Source organism: Brassica napus, chromosome C2, assembly GCF_020379485.1.
Source record: "Brassica napus cultivar Da-Ae chromosome C2, Da-Ae, whole genome shotgun sequence".
Taxonomy (NCBI): Eukaryota; Viridiplantae; Streptophyta; class Magnoliopsida; order Brassicales; family Brassicaceae; genus Brassica; species Brassica napus.
The window spans coordinates 29,458,771-29,481,196 of record NC_063445.1 but is presented as its reverse complement, the minus strand read 5'-3'; the positions used below and the strand labels follow the sequence as shown (position 1 = coordinate 29,481,196).

General features: G+C 32.3%; 3 protein-coding genes across 3 annotated transcripts; 1 reads left to right on the top strand and 2 right to left on the bottom strand.

Annotated features, from left to right (window-relative positions):
* Nucleotides 1–4,655: 4,655 nt before the first annotated feature.
* On the bottom strand, nt 4,656–5,797 carry LOC106378252 (factor of DNA methylation 5). The gene is made up of 2 exons (XM_048747458.1): nt 5,475–5,797; nt 4,656–5,378 (listed from the first exon to the last, which is right to left on the bottom strand). Exons 1-2 carry the CDS (start codon nt 5,691–5,693, stop codon nt 5,148–5,150), a joined length of 450 nt encoding a protein of 149 aa, XP_048603415.1. The 5' UTR covers nt 5,694–5,797; the 3' UTR covers nt 4,656–5,147.
* Nucleotides 5,798–11,490: 5,693 nt separating this feature from the next.
* Nucleotides 11,491–12,483, bottom strand: LOC111203181 (factor of DNA methylation 5-like). The gene is made up of 3 exons (XM_048748950.1): nt 12,103–12,483; nt 11,794–12,006; nt 11,491–11,721 (listed from the first exon to the last, which is right to left on the bottom strand). The coding sequence occupies exons 1-3, from the start codon at nt 12,481–12,483 to the stop codon at nt 11,491–11,493; spliced, it is 825 nt and encodes a 274-aa protein (XP_048604907.1).
* A 5,575-nt stretch (nt 12,484–18,058) lies between these two features.
* LOC106381560 (probable CCR4-associated factor 1 homolog 6) lies at nt 18,059–21,655 on the top strand. Its single transcript, XM_013821471.3, has 3 exons — nt 18,059–18,219; nt 18,300–21,335; nt 21,432–21,655. The coding sequence occupies exon 2, from the start codon at nt 18,404–18,406 to the stop codon at nt 19,226–19,228; it is 825 nt and encodes a 274-aa protein (XP_013676925.1). The 5' UTR covers nt 18,059–18,219; nt 18,300–18,403; the 3' UTR covers nt 19,229–21,335; nt 21,432–21,655.
* The last annotated feature ends 771 nt before the right edge of the window (nt 21,656–22,426 follow it).

Sequence of the window (22,426 nt, the reverse complement as noted above, 5' to 3'; positions counted from 1 at the left end):
CCAATGCCACAAAATGCTTGAAATATCCCAGCACCTGATCCTTCGTCCTCATAGGAAATACCCACGACTTCCTTGAATGATCATCAATAAAAGTCACAAAATATGATGCGCCACCAAGAGATCTTGTCTTCATTGGACCACACACATCTGAGTGTACCAAATCCAGTACCTCGGGTTTCCTAGAAGGTGCGGAAGACTTGAAAGATACCCTGTGTTGTTTTCCCGCAAAGCAATGCGAACACTTCTGTAGGTGCAAACCAGAGATTCCTGGAATCACCTCATTCTTAGACAACACAACCATTCCTTTCTCACTCATGTGACCGAGTCTCTTATGCCATAGCTCCATGGCATTATCATTCTCCACCGCATTAACAACATCTTTGGAGACCTTAGCCTGCATCCAATAGAAAGATGAAGACTTCTCACCTCGAGCCACAATCAAAGAACCGCGAGAGAGCTTCCATTTACCACCACCGTGCAAACTGAAATAGCCCTCATCATCAAGTCTTCCCGTCGATATCAGATTCATCCTAATATCAGGAACATGCTTAACATCCTTAAGCACCAGCCTAGTACCAAGACTAGTCTCCAAGCAAACATCACCAATGCCAGCAACCTGAGCCATCGCATCATTCCCCATCTTCACAGAACCATAATTACCCGTAGTATAGGTAGAAAACAAATCCCGCTGTGATGTAGCATGAGTAGTAGCTCCACTGTCAATCACCCAACTGGTGTCCTGGCATGCGACATTAATGGCATCACCCTCAAGAAGAATGAGAAACTGATCTTCGGTGAGAGTCACCCGATCCACCTTTTCTTCTTGATTTCCTTGCTGCTTGTTTTTCAACTTCCAGCAATCCTTCTTCATGTGCCCTTTCTTATGACAGAAGTAGCACTCCATATTAGCAAATCTATTAGACTTGCTCCTGCTCCTGTTCTTGTCTCTCTTGGGATCTCTACTTGTACTTCTCCCCCTTGACTCAGTAACAAAGACATCTGAACGCGAACTGCTAGCATTCGACTGCCTTCTTGCTTCCTCATTAAGAACACTGTTCTTCACTGAATCCATCGAAATAACACCTTCCGACGCGGAGTTACAAAGAGACATCCTGAAAACCTCCCAAGAGTCCGGTAAAGTACCGAGAAGCCACAACCGTGAATCTCATCATCAAACTTGATGCCCATATCAGACAACTTGTTGAGCAATCCCTGAAACGCATTCAAGTGATCTGTCATCGGAGTCCCCTCCTGATACCTCAGCTCAATCAACTTCTTGATCATGTACATCTTGTTGTTTCCGGTCTTCCTAGCATATAACTGCTCCAGCTTCTTCCACAAAGAACGAGCATCCGTCTCAGTCTCAATATGATGCAACACATTATCATCTACCCACTGCCTTATCAACCCACACACTTGGCGATGCTGCAGCTTCCACTCTTCATCCGTCTTCTTCTCAGGTTTCTGCTCCTCGAAGACTGGAACATGGAATTCTTTAACAAAGAGCAAATCCTCCATCTTGCCCTTCCATAGATGATAGTTAGCACCATTCAAGCTTATCATCCTGCTCATATTTTCCATCTTTCACACAAGCAAATAACAACCCAAAGTTATCAAAACCAAAGCTCTAAAACCAGAAGCTCTGATACCACTCTGTTGGGGAAAGTCACACGGCGCAGCGGAAATACTAATGGTCGTGTTCCCCTGACCTTGTGTGAACCTGTGAAGAAAATACTTCGACGATGGCGGGATGAAATATGCAGAAAACGTAAATGAGACACACAATTTTTACGTGGAAAACCTCCTCGATGTGAGAAGGAAAAACCACGGGACCGTAGTCCACTCAACAATTCACTATATAAATGTTTGTGAGTACAACCACGTCCTCCCTGTTCAACAGCCTGAACAGAACAGAGAGTCTAGCTACAAAGAGCTATCTCCAACACAAACAACAACAACAAGAGAGCAACACAAAGCTTCAAAACCGGCAGCAACCAAACGACCTCAGCTCACAAAGATTCCGGCTTCCAGAAACTAATCCAACCGTACAAATCCAAGATAAACAAGTCGACAATACCTCTGCCAAATTTCAACTCAATAAGAGAAGATCTCACCTTTGGATTTACCAAACACCCAAGACTGCTCTGCTGAAGAACTATGGCGACCAGCTTCAAGAAAACCCAGACAACAGAAGATCCAACCGTTGAAATCCAAATCCCTTCGGTGAACCTCTAACCCACTGACTGAAGAAGCTTCCCACAAAATATCAGCCCGATCAAGTTCCGTTTGATCCTCCAAAACCAGTCTTGAAATCACCTTACGATTTTTCTCCTTCTCTCTCTTTTTCTCCTTTTCTCTCTTTTGTCTCTCTCTCTAAACTCTATTATTGTGATTCTAGTGACAAAGGGGGAACATTATTATTTCTTAAGTTCACCCCAATTGGTTTTCTCCATCTAGGAGGGACCCAACATGTTTCTTAAGTTGTTTGGTTAGCATAATTGACTCGATGTTTGATTCAGCAAAAAGAAAAACGTTCAATTCAGCGCTTCTGTTGGTCCTTCTAATGATATATATATATATATAGATATATATATATATATATGTATTTTTATATGAAGGCATATTAACCACCGTGTATGTAATTTATGTATATGGCCCGTCCAAATATTTTAAAGAAAAGATATTGGTATATTATGTTATACTTGATGAAAACTTAGAAAAGTGAATTCGGACTAAACATTAAAAAGTTGTATAAGAAATTTCAAACTTATTAGTGACATATATCTCACGCAGCGAATTCAACGAAACATTATCTAATATATAAAGGATTAGAGTCAATCCATTAAACACCAATTGATTTTAAATTGGAAGCTCATAATAAACTTAAATCTAACATGATATCAGAACTCAAATCCTAAAAATCCTAAATCTCTCATTAATATAACCCTTCCGACGAGATATAAAGGTCGTGATTAACTCTTCCAGCCGGGTATAAATGTCGTATTAAACTCGCTCGACCGATTATAAATGTCCTAAAGTTCTGAGATCTATGGCCGATAAGAGTCATCATCTCGAGAAGGGGTATTAGAGATAAAATATCCCACATTGGGAATTCAATGGGATATTAACCAATATATAAAAAGTTTAGGGAAAATTCACTAATCATCAATTGGTTTTAAGTTGAAAGCCCATAATAAACTCGAATCTAACATGGTATCAGAGCTCAGATCCTAAATACCTTAAACTCCTAATTAATATTAACCCTTCCGACCGGGTATAAAGGTCTTGATTAACCCTTCGACCGGTTATAAAATTCGTATTAAACTCGCTCGCTCGAATATAAATGTCCTAAGTTCTGAGATTTCTGGACGATAAGAGCCATCATCTTGAGAAAGGGTATTAATGATATATATCTCATATCAAAAATTTTAAGAGACATTAAATAATAGATTTTTTTAGAAAGTAAGATTTTTTAGATTAATGATATATATCTCATATAAATGTCCTCCGTTCCCGAAAGTAAGATTTTTTAGATTTTTTTCTTGTTCCACAAAGATAGATTTTCTATATTGTTAATGTACTTTTTTATACTTTTGAAGAACATTAATTGAAAATATTTGAATTGATTAAATTTCATTGGTGAAAAGTTATTGAAAAGTGTATAATAAAGTAAAAAAGAATTTAATAAATGTTTATAATTTAATTTTAGGAACAGAGTGAGTATATAAAAGGTTATGTCAATCTACTGATCACCAATTAGTTTTAAATCGGAATCCATTAATAAACCTAAATCTAACCGTAACTCGTGCCAGAGCAACCAGAGCCGGCCTTAGAGGGAAGCCAATGAAGCTTGTGCTTGCGGCCGACAAATATAATCATTTTAAACGGCCACATTTGAACAGGAAGTTCCTAGTATCATAGTGGTTTGGCTTAATATTGTAAGCGTTCAAGATCACAGGTTTGAGGTACTCCTTCCACATTTTTTAAATTGGCTTCTAGCCACAAAATTACTGGGACCGGCTCTGAGAGCAACCCAATTAAAGCAAGCGTGCTAATGCTACCAGTTGTGCCAAAGAAAAATGTGATGCCATTATTGGTTCGACTGTTGGATTGGAAAATTAATATTGATTGCAACTAAACTCTTCTCTGCATTCTCACCAGGTTGGGAAACTTTTGTTGCTAGTATCATAGTGGTTTGGCTTAATATTGTAAGCGTTCAAGATCACGGGTTCGAAGTACACCTTCCACATTTTTTAAATTGGCTTCTAGCCACAAAATTACTGGGACCGGCTCTGAGAGCAACCCAATTAAAGCAAGCGTGCTAATGCTACCAGTTGTGCCAAAGAAAAATGTGATGCCATTATTGGTTCGACTGTTGGATTGGAAAATTAATATTGATTGCAACTAAACTCTTCTCTGCATTCTCACCAGGTTGGGAAACTTTTGTTGCTTAATTTTTATGTGCTGCAGTTCTTGAGTGATGTGAGGCCTGGATATGAGAACGAGTCTATCAATTTTCCACAGTTGCTTAGTACAAATAAATGGTGTCTAACTATGAGATGCTTGGTGTGTACACCGGTGAGTGTTTATGGTGATTGTTTATAACCTTTGAGAGTCTGAGACTTTATAACGTTTGAGAGTCTGAGACACCAAGAAAGAAGATGATTTAAGTAAAGACATTATATACATAAAACATGTAATTTAGTTACCCTAACGTTGGTTTTCATTTACAAGACACAAAAGATAAACATGTCACCAAACCAAAGAGCTGGAGAAGGATAAGAAAATAGTTAATATTAGTAGGAATGTAGCAAAGTTTCAAAAGAGTACATTCCAGGGGTTTAGATTGCTTAAAATGCAAAATGAGAAACACCGAGAAGCAAATAACAATCCTTTTAAAAACAACACATAGCTGCTTACTTATCAGTTACAAAAAATAGTTAATAACCAATCTTACATCCATCATTGATCATCCTGCTCCCTGTAACACAAGAACACGAGCGCTTAGAATCATCATTTAATTTATATTTTACAAAACCATTTTATTCAAAGCTAAAAACATAGAATGAAACTGACGCATACATATATTAATGTGTATAGCCTTAAACCTAGGTTAGATTAATTTGAAAAGCTATGGTACATACCTTTTAGGTTCGGTTACGTTTGAGATTTTTGATCTGCTGAGTCATGTGAGCAATACCTTCTTTGAGTGTGGCTTTTCTCCCATGTTCAAAATTCCACAGTACAGGAACTATATACCTGCCACTTGGGTTAAACTCGTTCATCTCCTCGAGTGCTGTCTTCACTGCGTTCTTCACATCTTCTCCCCACTCTTCTCTCAAACTCTTAAGTTTCTCGTCTTCATCATCCACAACTTCCTACACCACACCACACCACACCATTCACCAGAATCACCACATGTAAAACAATATAGAGAGTACTGGTACAGAAAAGAGCATTAGACATAACGAAACCTTCATATTTTCTCCAGTCCCCACTCGTTTAAATGGGTGCCATGCTGAGTCGTTGAGGGCATTCTGCCATTTTGAGCAAAGCATGGCGTATTCCACCTCAACGTTTTCGTCAATGAATTTCTGTTTGCATACTTTCATAAAAGGTTTTTCATCAACTTGTCCCATCCTCTTTACTCTGATCAAAGATCCTTCGCACGATAAATCTCTCAGTCCCTGCATGCATATACATAAACAGACTTACATGAGACACCCACATATAAGTTATACCAACGGCAGTACCGCACTCAAGAACATGAAAATAACTCGTAAATATATTACCCTAATTAATTCTGTGAATGCTTCTTGTATCTCTCCAGTGCTTTGACGTTCTTTTATGATGAGTGTCGAGTTTGTATCCTCTAACTCTTCTAACTCACAACGCTTCTCCTCAAGTTTTTTATCATTGTCCTTCATCACTATCCTCACCATTTCGTTCTTCTCAGTGATTACATTCTTTAGCTCTTCATTATGCTCCTTCCTTAGTTGCTTCAGCTTTTCTTCAATCTTCTTCTCGAGATCTTCTTTCCGTTCTTTCAATTCTTTCGATTCTTTCTTCAGCTTTTCTATCTCTTCCCTAGTTTCCTTCAGTTCTTCTTTCAACTCTTTCTTCAGCTTTTCTATCTCTTCCCTAGTTTCCTTCAGTTCTTCTTTCAATTCTTTCTTCAGCTTTTCTATCTCTTCCCTAGTTTCATTCAGCCCTTCCTCGATTCTCTTCGTATCTTCATCAACGTCCATCTTATTTTTGTTTTTGGTTGCTCTGATGTTCCGTCTTTCTGCTTTAAGCAGATAGTTTTTGTTTAATGAACTCTTGCATGCTCTTTATCGAGCAGCTCAATTCATTATTAACAAGTCGTATCGTTAGTGATTTGACATTTCGTAATCATAACTTTCGTTTCCCAATTCAACTTCTTTTACTGCACAGCCAATTTAAAATTCAAAAATACATTTAAAAAAAAAATATTTTAGAGCATATATGTATTTTTGTAGATACATATCTTTGTAGTATGAAATCAGATGAACAACCGTTTATGAAATTATATTTTAAAATGAATAATACAAAATGAAAATGAAAATATTTTCTAAAATTATCATTAGAACAATTCACCCTTAAACTCTATCAACCACCTTAAAAATGGAATATTGTTGAAAATACTCTAAAAACTTAAAAGCAAGTTAAGTCTTTAGTCAAAAAAAAAAAAACTTAAAGCAAGCGTCATAACATTTGTGCCAAGAAAAAAAGTGATGCCAGAAAATTATCGAGAAAATTGCATAAAAATCCTCAAAATGGTATTTAATTACATTTTAAACTTCTAACGTATTTAATTTACATGTTCATCAAGTCGAGGATGTGAACAAACTATTCATCTTATATATTAAAATAGAAGTCAAAACTTCTTTCATGTGTGATTTTTTTTTAATTTGGACCATTATTTAAAAATCTTACTAAACGTATTTTATTAAAACTAATAACACATAGAATCTTTAAAATATTTTAATCATAATATCATCTCATATCTTTTTATTTTAAAACTCTAATAAATCTGTTTTAAAAGATTTTTACAAGATCTTCATTTTCAAAATTATATTTAAATATTTTTACTAATTTTGAAATTAGTTTGAAATATTATTATGCATTTATATATTCAGTTATCGTTTGTAAAATGAAAAATAAAATATTTTAAAATATTTTATCTATTATATAATCATAATTAATCATATTAAAAGAAATTATTACATTGAGCTAAATATAATAAAATTGTATTAAATTTATAAATTTATATATATTTTTATTTTCGTAAGTATAAAATATTTATGTTCAAAAATAAAATCTAATACGTTGGTAAGATAGATTAACATTAGCAAACTATATAATACATGTATAAAAATTAACATGCATTTCTTTAAAACTAATAATATAAAATTTTTGTAACTACTTTAATCATAACTAGATCATCCGCGCAACCGTGCAGGTTTTTGTTTTAATTTATTTTTATATAAATATTTTGTTTTCAATTCTAAATTGGTATATATTATAATATATATGTGTCTATCAATTTTTAAAACATAATAAGTTTACGTTATATTTTTTTCATTAAATAGATTGTTTCAAACTTTCAGATGTACTTGTATCTTCTTCTATATATATATTTTCAGATTTTTATTTCATTATTAAAATCGTAACTATATATATAAAGATTAGTAAAATATTGTTTTATTATCATATTCAAAGATATTATAACATTTCACAAATTTATAAAGTTTTTATAAAATTAAACTTTTCTCTTCATAGATTTATATTATCAAGTAAATAATTAAACATTTAGTTTTTGTTTAATGTTTAAAATAAACTATATAGTTTAAAATTTGTTTTCATTGGTTTAAGATAGTAAAGATTAATCATTGTTAGATAATATGATTTTTGTTATTTAAATTTTTTTCTTATAATTTTAAAAGTTAACATCGACAAATATTTAAATAATTAACATATGGAGGTATAGTATTACAACATTAAATTATATCTATTTAATTTATACTATCTATAAATCCAATGGATCATCTATTGTTTAAATCTAATTATTGATAGCCCAATAAAAATTTATGGTACGCCCAAAATTTAAATGATAATATTAGATATTAAATGTAACATGACTTTCTAGGAATATGTTCATTTAGGAATATGTTCATTAGATCCATTTAAAAAAAAAATCACACATGAATCAAGGTTGTGACTTCTGTTTTAATATATAAAATATATTTTTATTTTAAATATATATATTATATTTTAAAAATTCTAATAAATCTGTGTAAAAATATTTTAACAATAAATTAATATATTTTAAGTTATCGTTTATAAAAAAAATTATATCATATTTTATCTACTTTATAGCCATGATCATGTTAATATACAATTATTATACTTAAATAAATATGGTAAAATTATATTCAGTTGAAAAATTTATAAATTTTATTTTCATAAATATAAACTATTTATTTTAAAATTATAATATGATGATAGAACGGTTTAAAATTAGCAAACTATATAATACATGTCTAAGACTTAACATATCTTAAACTTTTGTATATATAATAAAATATTAAAAATGAATAAGCAAAAAAAATATTGGTAAAAAGAAATCTAGATTTGAAAGACGGGTCAGAATTTAGCATAAATTAAATACAAAATAATTTTCAAATATGTTTTCTCTTGAATATATTAATTTGTTTAATAACTAAATGCAAATAAAATAAGATAAATATATAATAAGAAGTGACAAATACATATGATTTTAAACAATTGATTAATTATAACATGTAAATTATAAAATTATTGTATTTGAAATAGTTATATAAACATTTAAGTATATGATTGAAGTTAAAAAAATATACCATTTTTTTAACAACAATATATACCAATTATGTTTTGAAATAATAATTTATGTATAGAAAAGTGAAGACAAACACCCGCACGGTTGCGCGGATCAAAATCTAGTTTACAAGTTAAAAATGAGAAAGTCTCAGTTTTTAGCAAAAAATAAATAAAATAACAAAAAAAATAAATCAGAAACTTAAATAAGTCAGAAATTTGATTTTTTTAATCGTAATTTTTTTAAAAAGTATTACATGTTCAAGTAATTAATCTCAAACTTTCTCAGACTAAAAATATTCAAATAATTTATAAATTGTCTAAAATTTAAGAAAATAAAAAAATTCAAAATGGATGTAGTTATAAGTTTAGTTAGAAATTCAAATTACTTGAGTTTTTATAAGTTTTAAAATTTCTCAAGGTTTGAATTTTTTGGGTTTTATAAGATTAATAATTTTACTTAAATGTTTTAAAAATTCGAAATTTTAATTTTATTAAATTTAAACAATTATAAAAGGTAAGAATATATATTTTACTAGTTACCTAAATTTGTGTGAAATGATACAAAGTCAATTATAAAAGAAAGGAGGGAGTATATAAAGAACTTGAAGTTCGTCTCAATATTGTTCTTTGAGCCACACAATTAAACCAAAGCGTGCTAACAGTTAGTGATTGAAACTAAACTCTTCTCTGCATTCTCATCAGGTTGGTAAACTTTGTTCCTTATGTGTTGCAGTTGTTGAGTGATGTACTGAGGCATATGAGATGAGTCTATCAATTTTCCACTGTTGTTTTGTACAAATGAATGGATGCCTAACTGTGATTACTCAGCTCTCTAGACGTCCATAGCAATTGTTTTACAAGAAAAAAACATGAGAATTTGAGAAAGGCCACGTAATTTAATTACCCTAACGAAGGTTTTAGTTTATAAGACGCAAAAGAAAAACATGTTACCAAACCAACGAGAAGAAAATAGTTAGGCCCTCTTAGTTTGTACACCTGGAAGATGCATCCAGATGGTCTATTTAGATGTCTTATCCAGATGCTCTATATGGGTGTTGTTCGTTTCTTCATTTCGTCCATGCATCTAGATGAATCATCTGAATGCAACTATGTTCGTTTGCTTTTCATTTTTTAAGTTTCATCTACATCCAGGTGGACTTGTTAATAAAATGAATAAAATATAATTTTTTACGTTTCGGCGGAAAAATAGCATTATTACGGTTTTTGAGGAAAAATGTGTTTTTGGCGAAAAAGTGCACTTTTATGGTTTTGGCGGAAAAATACGTTTTTATAGGTTTGGCGAAAAAATACGTTTTTGCGGTTTGGACGGGAAAAGTGTGTTTTGCGGTTTTGGCGGGAAAAGTGTTTTTGACGAGAAAAGTTTTTTCCACGATTTTGGTGGGAAAAGTTTTTTCGCGATTTTGGGGGGAAAAGTTTTTTCGCGATTTTGGCGGGAAAAGCATTTTTGCGGTTTCGACGGGAAAATAAATTTTTTCTAGTTTTGGGTGGGAAAATACATTTTTCCGATTTTGGCGGGAAAATTCGTTTTTCCGGTCTTCGCGAGAAAATGTGTTTTCCAGTTTTGGCGGGAAAATGCGTTTTTCCGGTTTTGGCGGAAAAATTCCGTTTTTCGATTTTGGCGGGAAAATGTGTTTTCCGGTTTTGGCGGGAAAATGCGTTTTTCCGGTTTTGGCGGAAAAATTCTGTTTTCCGGTTTTGGCGAGAAAATAGCGTTTTTCCGGTTTTGGCGAGGAAATGCTTTTTGCGGTTTTGGCCGAAAAATGTTTTTTGGAGTTTGGCGGGAAAATGTGTTTTTTTTTGTTTTTGACGGAAAAATGCGTTTTTTTTGTTTTGGCGGGAAAATGCGTTTTTCTGGTTTTGACCAAAAAGTGCTGTTTTACCGGTTTGATCGAAAAGTGTGTTTTTATGGAAAAATGTGTTTTACGTTTTTTGAGGAAAAACGCATTTTGCGATTTTGGCGGAAAATTGTGTTTTTCAGTTTTTGCGTGAAAATGTATTTTTCGGCTCTGGCGAAAAATTTGATTTGCAAAAAATAGAATTTACGGTTTGAAAATAATATTTTGATTTTAAAAGGTCATTTTTGCCATTTATCATTTTGGACTGAACTAGATGCATCTGCATCCAGATGCACCATCAAGACTCACCTTCATTTGGGTGAAAATTTGAGATGAGTTTTTTAAAATTCAGTTGGGTGATCCATTTGGATGTAACATTATAATGCACAAAAGGAACATCGATTTGCCTTATCCATCTGGGTGAGCAAACGAACAGGGCCTTAATACTAATAGGAATGTAGTAGAGTTTCAAAAGAGTACATTCGAACGGGTTTAGATTGCTTAAAATAAAATTAGAGAAGCACTGACTAGAAAGTAACAAGCCCTTACAAAACAACAAGTATCTCCTTGCTTATCAATTACAAAACCCGTTAAGAACCTATCTAACATCCTTCACTGATCATCCTGCTTCCTGTAACAAGTTACACTAGTCTTAGTATCATCAACATAAAACGAAACTGACGCATCGCTATATGTATATGTGTATACCGTCAAACCTAGAGAGATTCATTTGCAAAGTTGTGGCACATACCTTTTAGGTCCGCTGGCGTTTGAAATTTTTGATCTGCTGCGTCATGTGAGCAATACCTTCACTGAGTGTGGCTTTTCTCCCGTGTACAAAATTCCACAGTGCTGGAACAGAATACCGACCACTTGGGTTGAAATCGTTAAGCTCCTCGAGTGCTGTCTTCACTGCGTTCATCACATCTTCTCCCAACTCTTCACTCAATTTCTTAAGTTTGTCGTCTTCATCATCCACAACTTCCTACACCATTCACCAAAGTCATCACTTGTAAAACTGAGAGTACTGGTAAAGGTACATGAGATATAACGATACCTTCATTTTTTCTCCAGTTACTACTAATTTAAATGGGTACCACGCTGAGTCATTGATGTTTTTCTGCCATTCTGAACAAAGCATGGCATGTTGCAGCCCGACGTTTTCGCCATTGAATCTCTGTTCGCATACTTTCAGAAAAGGTTTTCCATCAACTTCTCCCATCCTCTTTACTCCGATCACGGATCCTTCACCCGATAAATCTCTGAATCCCTGCAAATACATAAACAGAAGTTATATCACCAGCACTAAAGAAAATGAAAATAAATCCTTTTTTTAATGAAAATAAATCATGAATATATAAGTTACCCTAATCAATTCTGTGTGCGCTTCTTGTAACTCATAAGTGCTTTGACGTTCTTTTATGATGAGTGCCGAGTTGATGTCCCCTAACTGTTCTAACTCACAACGCTCCTCCTCCAGCATTTTATCATTGTCATTTATTACTTTCTCAAGCTCTTCCTTCTTCTCCTTTATCACTTTCTTCAACATTTTATCTTTATCCGTGATTATTTGCTTAAGCTCTTTTCTTACTTTCTTCAGCTCTTCATTCTTCTCTTTCCTTACTTTCTTCAGCTCTTCATTCTTTTGCTTCGTCATTTCGTTCGCCCGCTTTTCTATCTCTTCCACAATTTTCTTAGCCAGTCCATCTGCAAGTTTATCGCTTTCGATCTTGTGGTTAGGGTTCATCTTATTTTGTTTTTGGTTGCTTCCACCTCTGATGTTCCTTCTTCTGTTTTAAATAGATATGTTTTTTGTTTAATGTTAAGTTGTTAACTCTTGGTTGCACAGATAAAACTTTTTATCGAGTAGCGCAATTCAATATTAACAAGTCAAAAAAAAAAAAAAAAATTAACAAGCCGTATTTAAAACTCTTATTGATTTGACCATTCGTAATCATAACTTTCGTTTCCCAATTCGACTTCTTTTGCTGCACAGCCAATTTAAAATTCAAAAAAAAAAATCCATTTTTTATATTTTAGAGCATATATGTATTTTTTTTATAGATGTACACATACCTTTGTAGTACGAAATCAAATGAACAACCGTTTATGAAATCAGATTTTAAGATGAAAAATACAAAATATTGTTTCTGTTTTAAATAGATAAGTATTTTGTTTAATGTTAACTCTTGCTTGCACAGATAAAATTCTTTATCGAGCCGCACAATCCAATTGTTAACAAGTCGTATCGTCATTGGTTTGATGTTTCGTAATCATAATACTTTCGTTTCCCAATCCAACTTATTGCACCGCCAATCTCTTTGATACCCTAGAAGACCGAAACAATAAAAAGAACAGTAACGTTTAACTAAGAGCAGATATGGTTGATCATCTAGTGGATCGATAGAAGCCTCATTAAATTAAATATCTCTTAGGCCCAATATACTTTACTAGTTAGGTTTGGTTTGATCAAAAATGGAGGGAATGTTGATACAAGTATTGTTACTAGTTAGACTGATAGAGACTAGAGATCGTGGAAGAACCTTGGAAACTAACCAAGGCTTAAAGGATTTTACACCCAATTTTAGAGTTTGAATCCCATAATTTTTTTTACGGATTATAAGATGCAAGCTTCAGAGGTTTCAGAGCTCTCTAGGCATGTTATAGCCGTATGTACGGAAAGAGTTGGTGTTAAAAAAAGACAAATAGAAATTTTGCTTCGTTATTATTCTAGATGACGATCCGTGTTTTGCGCCGGATGAAGTATTTTATAAAATATCTATTACATACATATAATGTGAATTTATTTCATACCAAATATATATATATATATATATATATATATATAAAAGACACCATAATTTATTTCAAATTGTATACCTAAATTTTGTATATAATCGGACATAAAATGTAAAATTCGATATTATATCTAATATTAAATGTACTACAGTATTTGAGGAAGCTAAATATTGGTATTTCCATTTTAAAAGTGTAGTTAAGTTTGATGAACTTAATTGTACACTTTAAATAGTCATTATGCAAATAAGAGAAATATGAAATTTTAAATTATTTTATCAAGAATGAATAATATCTACCGACAATAAATGAAGGTTGTAATAAAAAAAAAAGACCCATTCTTAGGTTCATTCCCTATGGTGAATCTAAAGATTCACAACTAATAGGATTTAGTTATTATAAATTCAATATTTTTTTTTAAAAAAAACCAAATAATAAAAACTAATAAATTATATTATGTTTTTGAAATAAATAAAAAATAGTAATAATTACCAAATTTTTTTTTTATATATTGTTAAACCCATAAGCAAAATACTAAACTCTAAACCTTAAATTATTAACACTAAAACCCTTGGAAAAATCCTAAACCCTAAACATTTAATTTTAAATCCTAAACCCTTAATCCTAAAGCCTAAACCATTAATTCTAAATCCAAGGATTTAATGTTTAGAATTTAGGGTTTTGGGTTTAGTTTTAGAGTTTAGAATTAAGGGTTTAGTGTTTGTTTAGGGTTTAGGATTTGTCCAAGGATTTAAGGTTTACCCAAGAGTTCAAGGTTTATCCAAGGGTTTAGAGTTTAGTGTTTAGAATTTAGGGTTTATGGTTTAGTATTTTGCTCATAGGTTTAACAATATTAAAAAATCTATTTTTTGGTAGTTATTATTATTTTTTATTTATTTTAAAAACATAATATAATTTCATAAATTCTTATTATTTGATTTCTTTTTTTAAAAGATATAATTCTAAAATAATTAAATCTTATTGGTTAATAGGCCTAGAAATCTATCTTATTAAAGTATAAGTATTTTAATCTTTTGTTTGGCAATATAGATAGCAGTTAAAAAAATAAGGTTGTTTGGAAACAAGGATAACAGTAAGTTAGGAAAAAAAGATAATGGACTTATGCTATTTAAAAAATTGGAATTTCATTACATTATATTAAAAAATAATGGGTTTATGTTACTTGATATACATATTCAAATCAAAATAATAATTTAAAATTTATTTATATTAAAAATTCATTTAAAAATATTCATGTATTCAAAATTTGATTTTTACTAACATATTTTCCAAAAACCATTATAAAAATGTTTTCAACATATATAAGAAAAATACAATACAAAGCTCAATTTCAAACATCAACTTAAATTATGGTTTTTATATTTCACATTGAAATTTAAAAATATAATATATGTGATTATTTATATGATTGTACGTATAAAATATTATTAATTATAAGAAAACTTATTTGATGGTACGTATAAAATACGATTAATTATATGATAACACATATTTTTGTAACCTATGATGACACATATAAAATATATAATAGTGAAATTAGGAGTGGGCTATCGGGTTCGTTTTCGGGCATGTTTGAGATTTCGTGTTCGGTTCAGATCTTTAAGGATTCAGTTCGGATTTGGATAACCAATTTAAATTGGTTTGGTTTAAATATTTGGATTGAGAATTAATAATTATTTAAGTGTTTTTAGAGTTTTGAGTATATTTTAACTATTTTAGATATTTACGTTTGATTATTTGTATATATTTCCAAGTATTTAAAAAAAACTTAAAAGTATTGTATATATTTTGGATGTTTTTGTATATATTAAATCTAAAAATAATTAATATATATAAGTATATAAATCTATTTTGGATGTCCAAAATACTTCGGTTCGGATCTGATTAGGTTTCAATTCTTCAAATACCAAAAGTTTGAATAATTTGGATATTTAATCAATTTCGGTTCGGGTTTGGTACTACTTATTCGGATTGGGATCGATTCGATTTTTCGAATTCGAATTTTTTGTCCAACCCTAAATTGTGACATAAAACACAAATACCATCATTTTTAAAAAAAAATACATCCGCGCGGATGTGCGGATCAAAATCTAGTTCACCTTAAAGGAAGAGTCTAAGAATAACTCATAAAAAATACCTTAATTCATATATTTGCTCAATGCTACCATATATTATACTTGAAAACTTGTAATATATAAAGTTGTTTGAATCTCATAAAGATGAATAATAAACAATATTTGCGGTCAACTAAAAAGATATATATTTTTTTTTTTGTAACTGGCTTTTGGTCAACTATATAGATGGTCGATGAAAAAATGTACAAAAATCATATAATACATTAATAAATAGCTCTTACACCATTGATATCATGTTCACATAATTTTTTGGTTAAGATATTACGGGATATACTTTCCATATAATTGGAATTAAATGTGAAACATTATTTCTCATAAAAAAATGTGTTCATTATTTTGTAGAATAAAAGTCATACGAAAGTTTCAAGTCAGCAAAAAATGCAGTGTAGCAAGGCTAAATAATGTAAGTTCAAACTGACATCAAATCTGGTCTCATGTGATATTTTCATCATCAGACATTTCACTCGTTTGAATTGACCAAGGATATTGATTTGTCTTACCATGGCGTGTAATGATAATAGAAGAAAAAGCGCGATAGTTGCATCATATATGACTTTAGAACATCTCCGGCCCAATTACAAAAAAAAATGCAAAAGGGAATGAAAAATGCAGTCATGAACAAACAAAAAAAAACATTACTGCATATATAGAGTAATGTCTTTTTTGTTTGTTCATGACTGCATTTTCCACTCTATTTTGTAGTTTTTTTTTGCAGTTGGGTTGGAGATACTCTTAATCAAAAGGGCGTAGAAAAAATTATATGTAAAATAAAAAATGAATGATAAATAAAATAAAATAAGAACTAAAATTATTAATTGAATTGTAAATTCCCCTCTTTCTATTTATTCATCGACGTTTAAAATTTGAAAAATAAAAAAAATTACAAAAAATATTTTGTTTAGAAAATAAAATATGTGAATTTGTTGTAAAAAAAGTTTCATTTTAACTGATATCTGTTTAATGAAATCATATATAATGATACATTCAAAATCAATTTGTCCCACAGAAAACATTCAAGTTACATCTTAAATATACAGATTGGTAGCAATAGACTATTGCCAATAGTTATTAGGTTATGAATGTTTGCAGTGGGTACAAGTAAACACATGTGTTTATCATCTATGTAACCATTCTTCTTAAATACATCCACAAAATACATGGTGTGGTTTGTGATAAAAAAAGTTTTGAAAGGTAACAGCAGATTGAGCGGTGCAGGACAAACGGTTCAATTGCGGTACGATTCTAACAGTTATAAAAACATATAGATATATGGTATATGTAAAGATTTTTGTTAATGTGGTGCGGTGCAGAAGAATTAAAACATTCTAAGCCAAAGAAAAGAAAAATTAAAATTGGAAGTGCGGTTTACATCCCCAAGTTGAAACGCACAAGAAGACGAGTTGGTGTGGTTTGATAGGCTGGTGAGTTTTATTTATTTATTTTTAACAATTTTACACTTGTATTAAAATATAACAATAGCTTGAAAGCACATGAAATTTTGCAACTTTGCAAAGGTACGTGAAGACACATTGTTTTAGTTTTTTGTTCACTTCAGTTTCTTTAATTTATTAAATATAAATAATTAAGTTTAAAATATATATTAATCTAGTTTTTATTTACGAAAAAAAGAAAGAAAAGTATCATTGATAAAGTTGCAATGAAAAATAATCAACATGGATCTTTTTTAAAAAGTCTCAAGATTACCTAAAAAAATCTTTATTTATTTTGGAATTTTAATAAAATGATCAATTGTTATATTTTCAGTTGGGTTTCGGTTTTCCGATTCTAGAAATATATGATCCACTAGTATATAACTGATAATAAGAAAATCCGAATCAAAACTCGTTTTTCGGTTTGGTTTCGTATAAGTGTGTCCAGCATAGTAACTGTTTTTAAATTTGACAACACAATATTTTAGATTGAAGAAATACATAAAGTTTTTCACATATATAAAAGATTTTTATATAAACTAGGACAATTATAATTTAAAAAAATGGCTATAAATCTCACATATTAAATTTCATAGTTCAAATATATAAAAAATATTTTAAAATAAAATTTATATTTAAAAAATCATATTAGTATCACTAATTTTTAGTTTATAAAATATAAATATATTATATTTATCTTGCAGGTACACTATTCATTATACATGTCACCATTCATATTTTGTTTTGATCGCTAATTTTAGATGAACAGGAGTTGTTTCACAGCATGTGTTTCTCTTATACAAACTGCAGCTAAACCGTACCGCAGTATCTAATCCGCTTGTTCCGCACCGCTCAATCAGTTGTAATCATTCGTTATCATTAGGAGCTTTAGTTTTCATAATTATTTAAGAATTTGTATATATAAAAAGTATAAATTATATATACAAATTATAAAGGGGTATAATTATAAATTATGATTTAATAATCATCACTTCATATCCTTCCATTTCCCTTTCGATAAACCACCACATCTTCTTCTGAAACCCTAGCCACGACCAATCGCCGCCCGCCTCTTCCACATACTTCTCCTTTGATTATCAGGTTCGGTTCCACCGAATATGCTGCAGATTTGTTGTAATTGAATTTCATAATAAATGATTCGTGTGTTGAATTTCTCGCAGAATTGATGAAACCGGATCGGGTCTACCTCTAGATCCGTTCCACGTTTCGGATCTCCACCGTCTAAGTCAAATCCAGATGCTCCCGAGATTCGTAGCACATAGACATGTCTCTGTTTCTAAAAGACGATTCGATTCAAATCCGCGAAGTATGGAACGATAACCTCCACGAGGAGATGGATCTGATCCGACAAGTCGTCGACGACTTCCCCTACGTCGCCATGGACACCGAGTTTCCCGGAATCGTCGTGCGACCCGTCGGAACATTCAAATCCAACGCCGATTACCACTACGAAACCTTAAAGCTCAACGTCAACATCCTCAGCATAATCCAGCTCGGTCTCACCTTCTCCAACGAGCAAGGTAACCTCCCTACCTGTGGAACCGACAAGTACTGCATCTGGCAGTTCAACTTCCGAGAGTTCGATCTCGATTCCGACATCTTCGCCGTGGATTCAATCGACCTTCTTAAGCAATCAGGCATCGACTTCGCTAAAAACACACAAGAAGGGATCGAGTCCAACAGATTCGCGGAGCTCTTGATGTCTTCGGGGATCGTGTTGAACGAGAACGTGCATTGGGTTACGTTTCACAGTGGATACGATTTTGGATACTTGCTGAAGCTTCTTACATGCCAAGACCTTCCCGATTCGCAGACGGGCTTCTTCCAGCTGATCAATGTTTATTTTCCCATGGTGTATGATATTAAGCATTTGATGAAGTTCTGTAACAGCCTTCACGGTGGTCTGAACAAGCTGGCGGAGTTGCTGGAGGTGGAGAGAGTTGGGATCTGTCACCAGGCTGGGTCCGACAGTTTGCTGACCTCTTGTACTTTCAGAAAGCTTAAGGAGAACTTCTTTGCTGGTCCGTTGCAGAAATATGCTGGTGTTTTGTATGGATTAGGTGTTGAAAATGCTCAGGTTGCTCTCTAATAAAAATTCCTTAAAATTGTCTGGTTGGTTTTGTTACTGGTATGAAATTCATGATCACTGAATCGTATTTGATCCAGACTTTGAATTTTGAAAATTAGGATCGTAAGTGAAAAGGAAGAACACTCACTGCTATCTGAAATTGAAATCTTGGGTCTGAATTAAAATGTAAGAAGAATCTGAATTGGACATGTTCTTGGTTCTGTATGATGGATTATGATTTTTATGAGGCCCATTTGTTACATAATATTCAACCTCAATTAGTTGTAACTTGTAACCAACCAGTGACAATGATTAGGATTCTGTAATGAGCCACGTTTCTTTGTCTGTTATTAAGTTATTTCCCACGTGCGACTTTGACTTCTGTATTGAGGGAACCCACTCGGAAATCCTGTGTTTAGTGACATTCAACAATCTTTGGAAGGGACACGGTTTGAATTAGACACTCAACTTGTACAACTAGTAATATGATGTACTACTTACTTTTATTGACAACTGAAGATTTACTAATCTTTTCCATGAAGATGCATCAAATTAATTAGTTAATAATGTGAATTACGGATGCTCAATAGAGTCAAATGTCAATATTCTCAACCTCTCTTACCACCACTTGTGGTTTTAAAAACTAGCTAATGATAATGAACCAATTGAGAAACAAATTAAAAATTACTAAAAAGCAATGTTCCTAGATTTTCAGGGAAGATCTTATACGATTACTAACTTCTTATCAATGTCTGCCAGAACTCCATACATCTGAATTATAAACTTAATAATTATTTAGCCAGCTACCAAAAAGAAAAACATGATAATTATTTGGCAATTGTTTTTTTCAAATATATTTAGCAATTTCGTATTTCTAAGTTTTTAAAGCTAACCAATAAGGATTTCCATTTGGCAAAAAAAAAAAAGAAGAAGGAAAAAGTCAGCTTCACAACACCTTTAGTTGGCCATTTCGTACGTTTGGTCTTTATCCCAGTTTCTTAGCATGGTTTTTAAGGAAAATAACTGAATTAATTAAATCAGAACTAATTAAAAATTAGATTACCGATCCTTAAGTTAAGATTTTTGTAACCGATTTTAAAGTGGGTTTTGGAAACACGTGAGCAAAGCATTGATTCTATTTTTTTTCTCTTTTCTCTCTTTTTTTATTTTCTCTCGTCTCGGTCTCGTCTTCTCGTCTAGTCTCGTCTTCTCCGTCTTCTCGTCGATGAAGCAATCAACGATGACAACTCCGTCGTTTCTCTCCACCCTACCACCATGGAGAAGCTCCAGCTCTAGCTCGATTTTTTCAAAAGAACTCAAGAGACGAATAAACAAACGAAGACGACGAGCTCCTTCAAGCTTGAATCGGCTTAATCTCCATCACACTCCGCTCTATAATGGAGCAATCCGATCAAGATTCGGGTTCTAACTGTAACAATTCGGCGTACCAATCAGATTTCTCCGTCCCGACGGTGGTTGTGGAGGTGAAGATGGAATCTGCTAGTGGAAGGGAGATGAAACAGTCGCATTACGTTCTCGGTTCGCAAGATCAGAGAGAAGAAGACTTGCCTTCTCAGCCTCAGACGCCGCCGTTAGGTTCCGAGAAGCAGCCATCAACGACGCAAGACGCCACGCCGCCACATCCGGTTCATCGGCTTGTCAAGAATCTTTGATTAGTTTCATCGGTTTAAGGGATGTCAATTCTTAGTGGTCAATGTGGTGTGGTGATGAGATGTCAATGCCTAGTGACTTTGGTTGATGTAATCTTGTATAGTTATTGTGAATGCTTTGCGTCAGGATCGTATTGCAATGGCGAGCAGGAATTTATGGTTAACTATGCGTTTGAAAGGAATCTATAACATGTTCTGTTTTATTTGCTTTACCAATGGGACAGTAATTTATTTGTTACTTTCGGTTCTTGGTAGTTCTGGATAAGCATCTTATTGTATCTCTTTTCCTGTGCAGAGAGACAAAGGCTTGTGCTTGGATTCCATCACAATGAGACAAAAGTCACGAGTGTTATGTTTCACAAGAGTTAGACACACTAGGGGAAGAGTTATACAAGGATAGCACTTTGATCATGCAGCTTCTCCGTGACAATCTCACTCTCTGGACATCCGACATGCAGGTTTGTTTATTCTTTTTCTCTCTCTTTACACACTAAACAGCTGTTGCTTGATTTCATAATGTAATGGATGATGAAAATTTTGTTGGTGTGGATCAGGATGAATCTGCAGACAAGATCAAGGAAGCAGCAGCAGGTCCGAAGCCAACAGAAGAGCAGAAATGAAGAATCTTGGTGTGAAATGGTTCTGCTAGTGTTAGGGAATGAAACCATTTTCTTCGTCAATAATCATATTGTCTCTAATCAAAGAGATACAGTCTCTCTCTTTCTTCCATGTTGAAACATTATTACTCTTATATCTCCTTTTGCGTTACCCTTTCGAAGCGATGTGTGTCTTCCCCTACTGTGTCTAACTCAGCAAGTGCTATCCTTGTATGACTCTTCCTCTACCCCCAAGACGTACAAGTCACAAGATGTTTCACAAGCGAATTTGTTATGTTTGTTACTTTGTATGTGCTGTCCGTATGTGTGCAAGTCAAGAGAAGTCACGAGTTGTTATGTATGTTTGTATGTGCTGTCCGTATGTGTGCAAGTCACAAGATTTTTATTCAAGTCGCAAGCATAGGGTTCTTCTCTCCTGCTCTATATATGAAAATTTTATTCACAAAGCATTTTATTCACAAACTCTTCTTCTCTCCTTCTCACCAAACAAATTCCATTCTCTCATTCCGTTCTTCTCATCGAAAAAGTCTTTCTACAAAGTAATCCACAAACAGTCTCCTTCATCACAAATATTATTCACAAAATAATCAAAAACACTTTCTACATTTTGATCACATATATGACATATTTCTTTCAAATTATTCTCGTTTATTTTTAGTAATCCTTGTTTTTATGTTTTTTTTTTAAATCTATATTTAAAATGTTATCTTTTAATATGTTTTATTTAATAAATAAATTTTATCTTTAAAAAAAATTAATTTTTTTAAGAATCCTCAATTAAGAAACTCCTACTAAAACACAAAATCTAATAGTTTCTTAACTAGAATTTTTAAGTACAATTAATTATTTAAATAATCACTAAAAAATCCAAATAGGGTTATAGGGTTAATCATGCTCTTATCACCTACAACTTCGAAGTTCAAACTATTCTA

Coding starts and splice junctions, on each gene's coding strand:
- LOC106378252 (XM_048747458.1), bottom strand. CDS start 5,693: ATGCAGGGACTGAGAGATTTATCGTGCGAAGGATCTTTGATCAGAGTA. Junction 5,379..5,474: donor GGACTGGAGAAAATATGAAG/GTTTCGTTATGT, acceptor GGTGTGGTGTAG/GAAGTTGTGGATGATGAAGA.
- LOC111203181 (XM_048748950.1), bottom strand. CDS start 12,483: ATGAACCCTAACCACAAGATCGAAAGCGATAAACTTGCAGATGGACTG. Junction 12,007..12,102: donor CGCACACAGAATTGATTAGG/GTAACTTATATA, acceptor ATGTATTTGCAG/GGATTCAGAGATTTATCGGG. Junction 11,722..11,793: donor TAACTGGAGAAAAAATGAAG/GTATCGTTATAT, acceptor TGAATGGTGTAG/GAAGTTGTGGATGATGAAGA.
- LOC106381560 (XM_013821471.3), top strand. CDS start 18,404: ATGTCTCTGTTTCTAAAAGACGATTCGATTCAAATCCGCGAAGTATGG.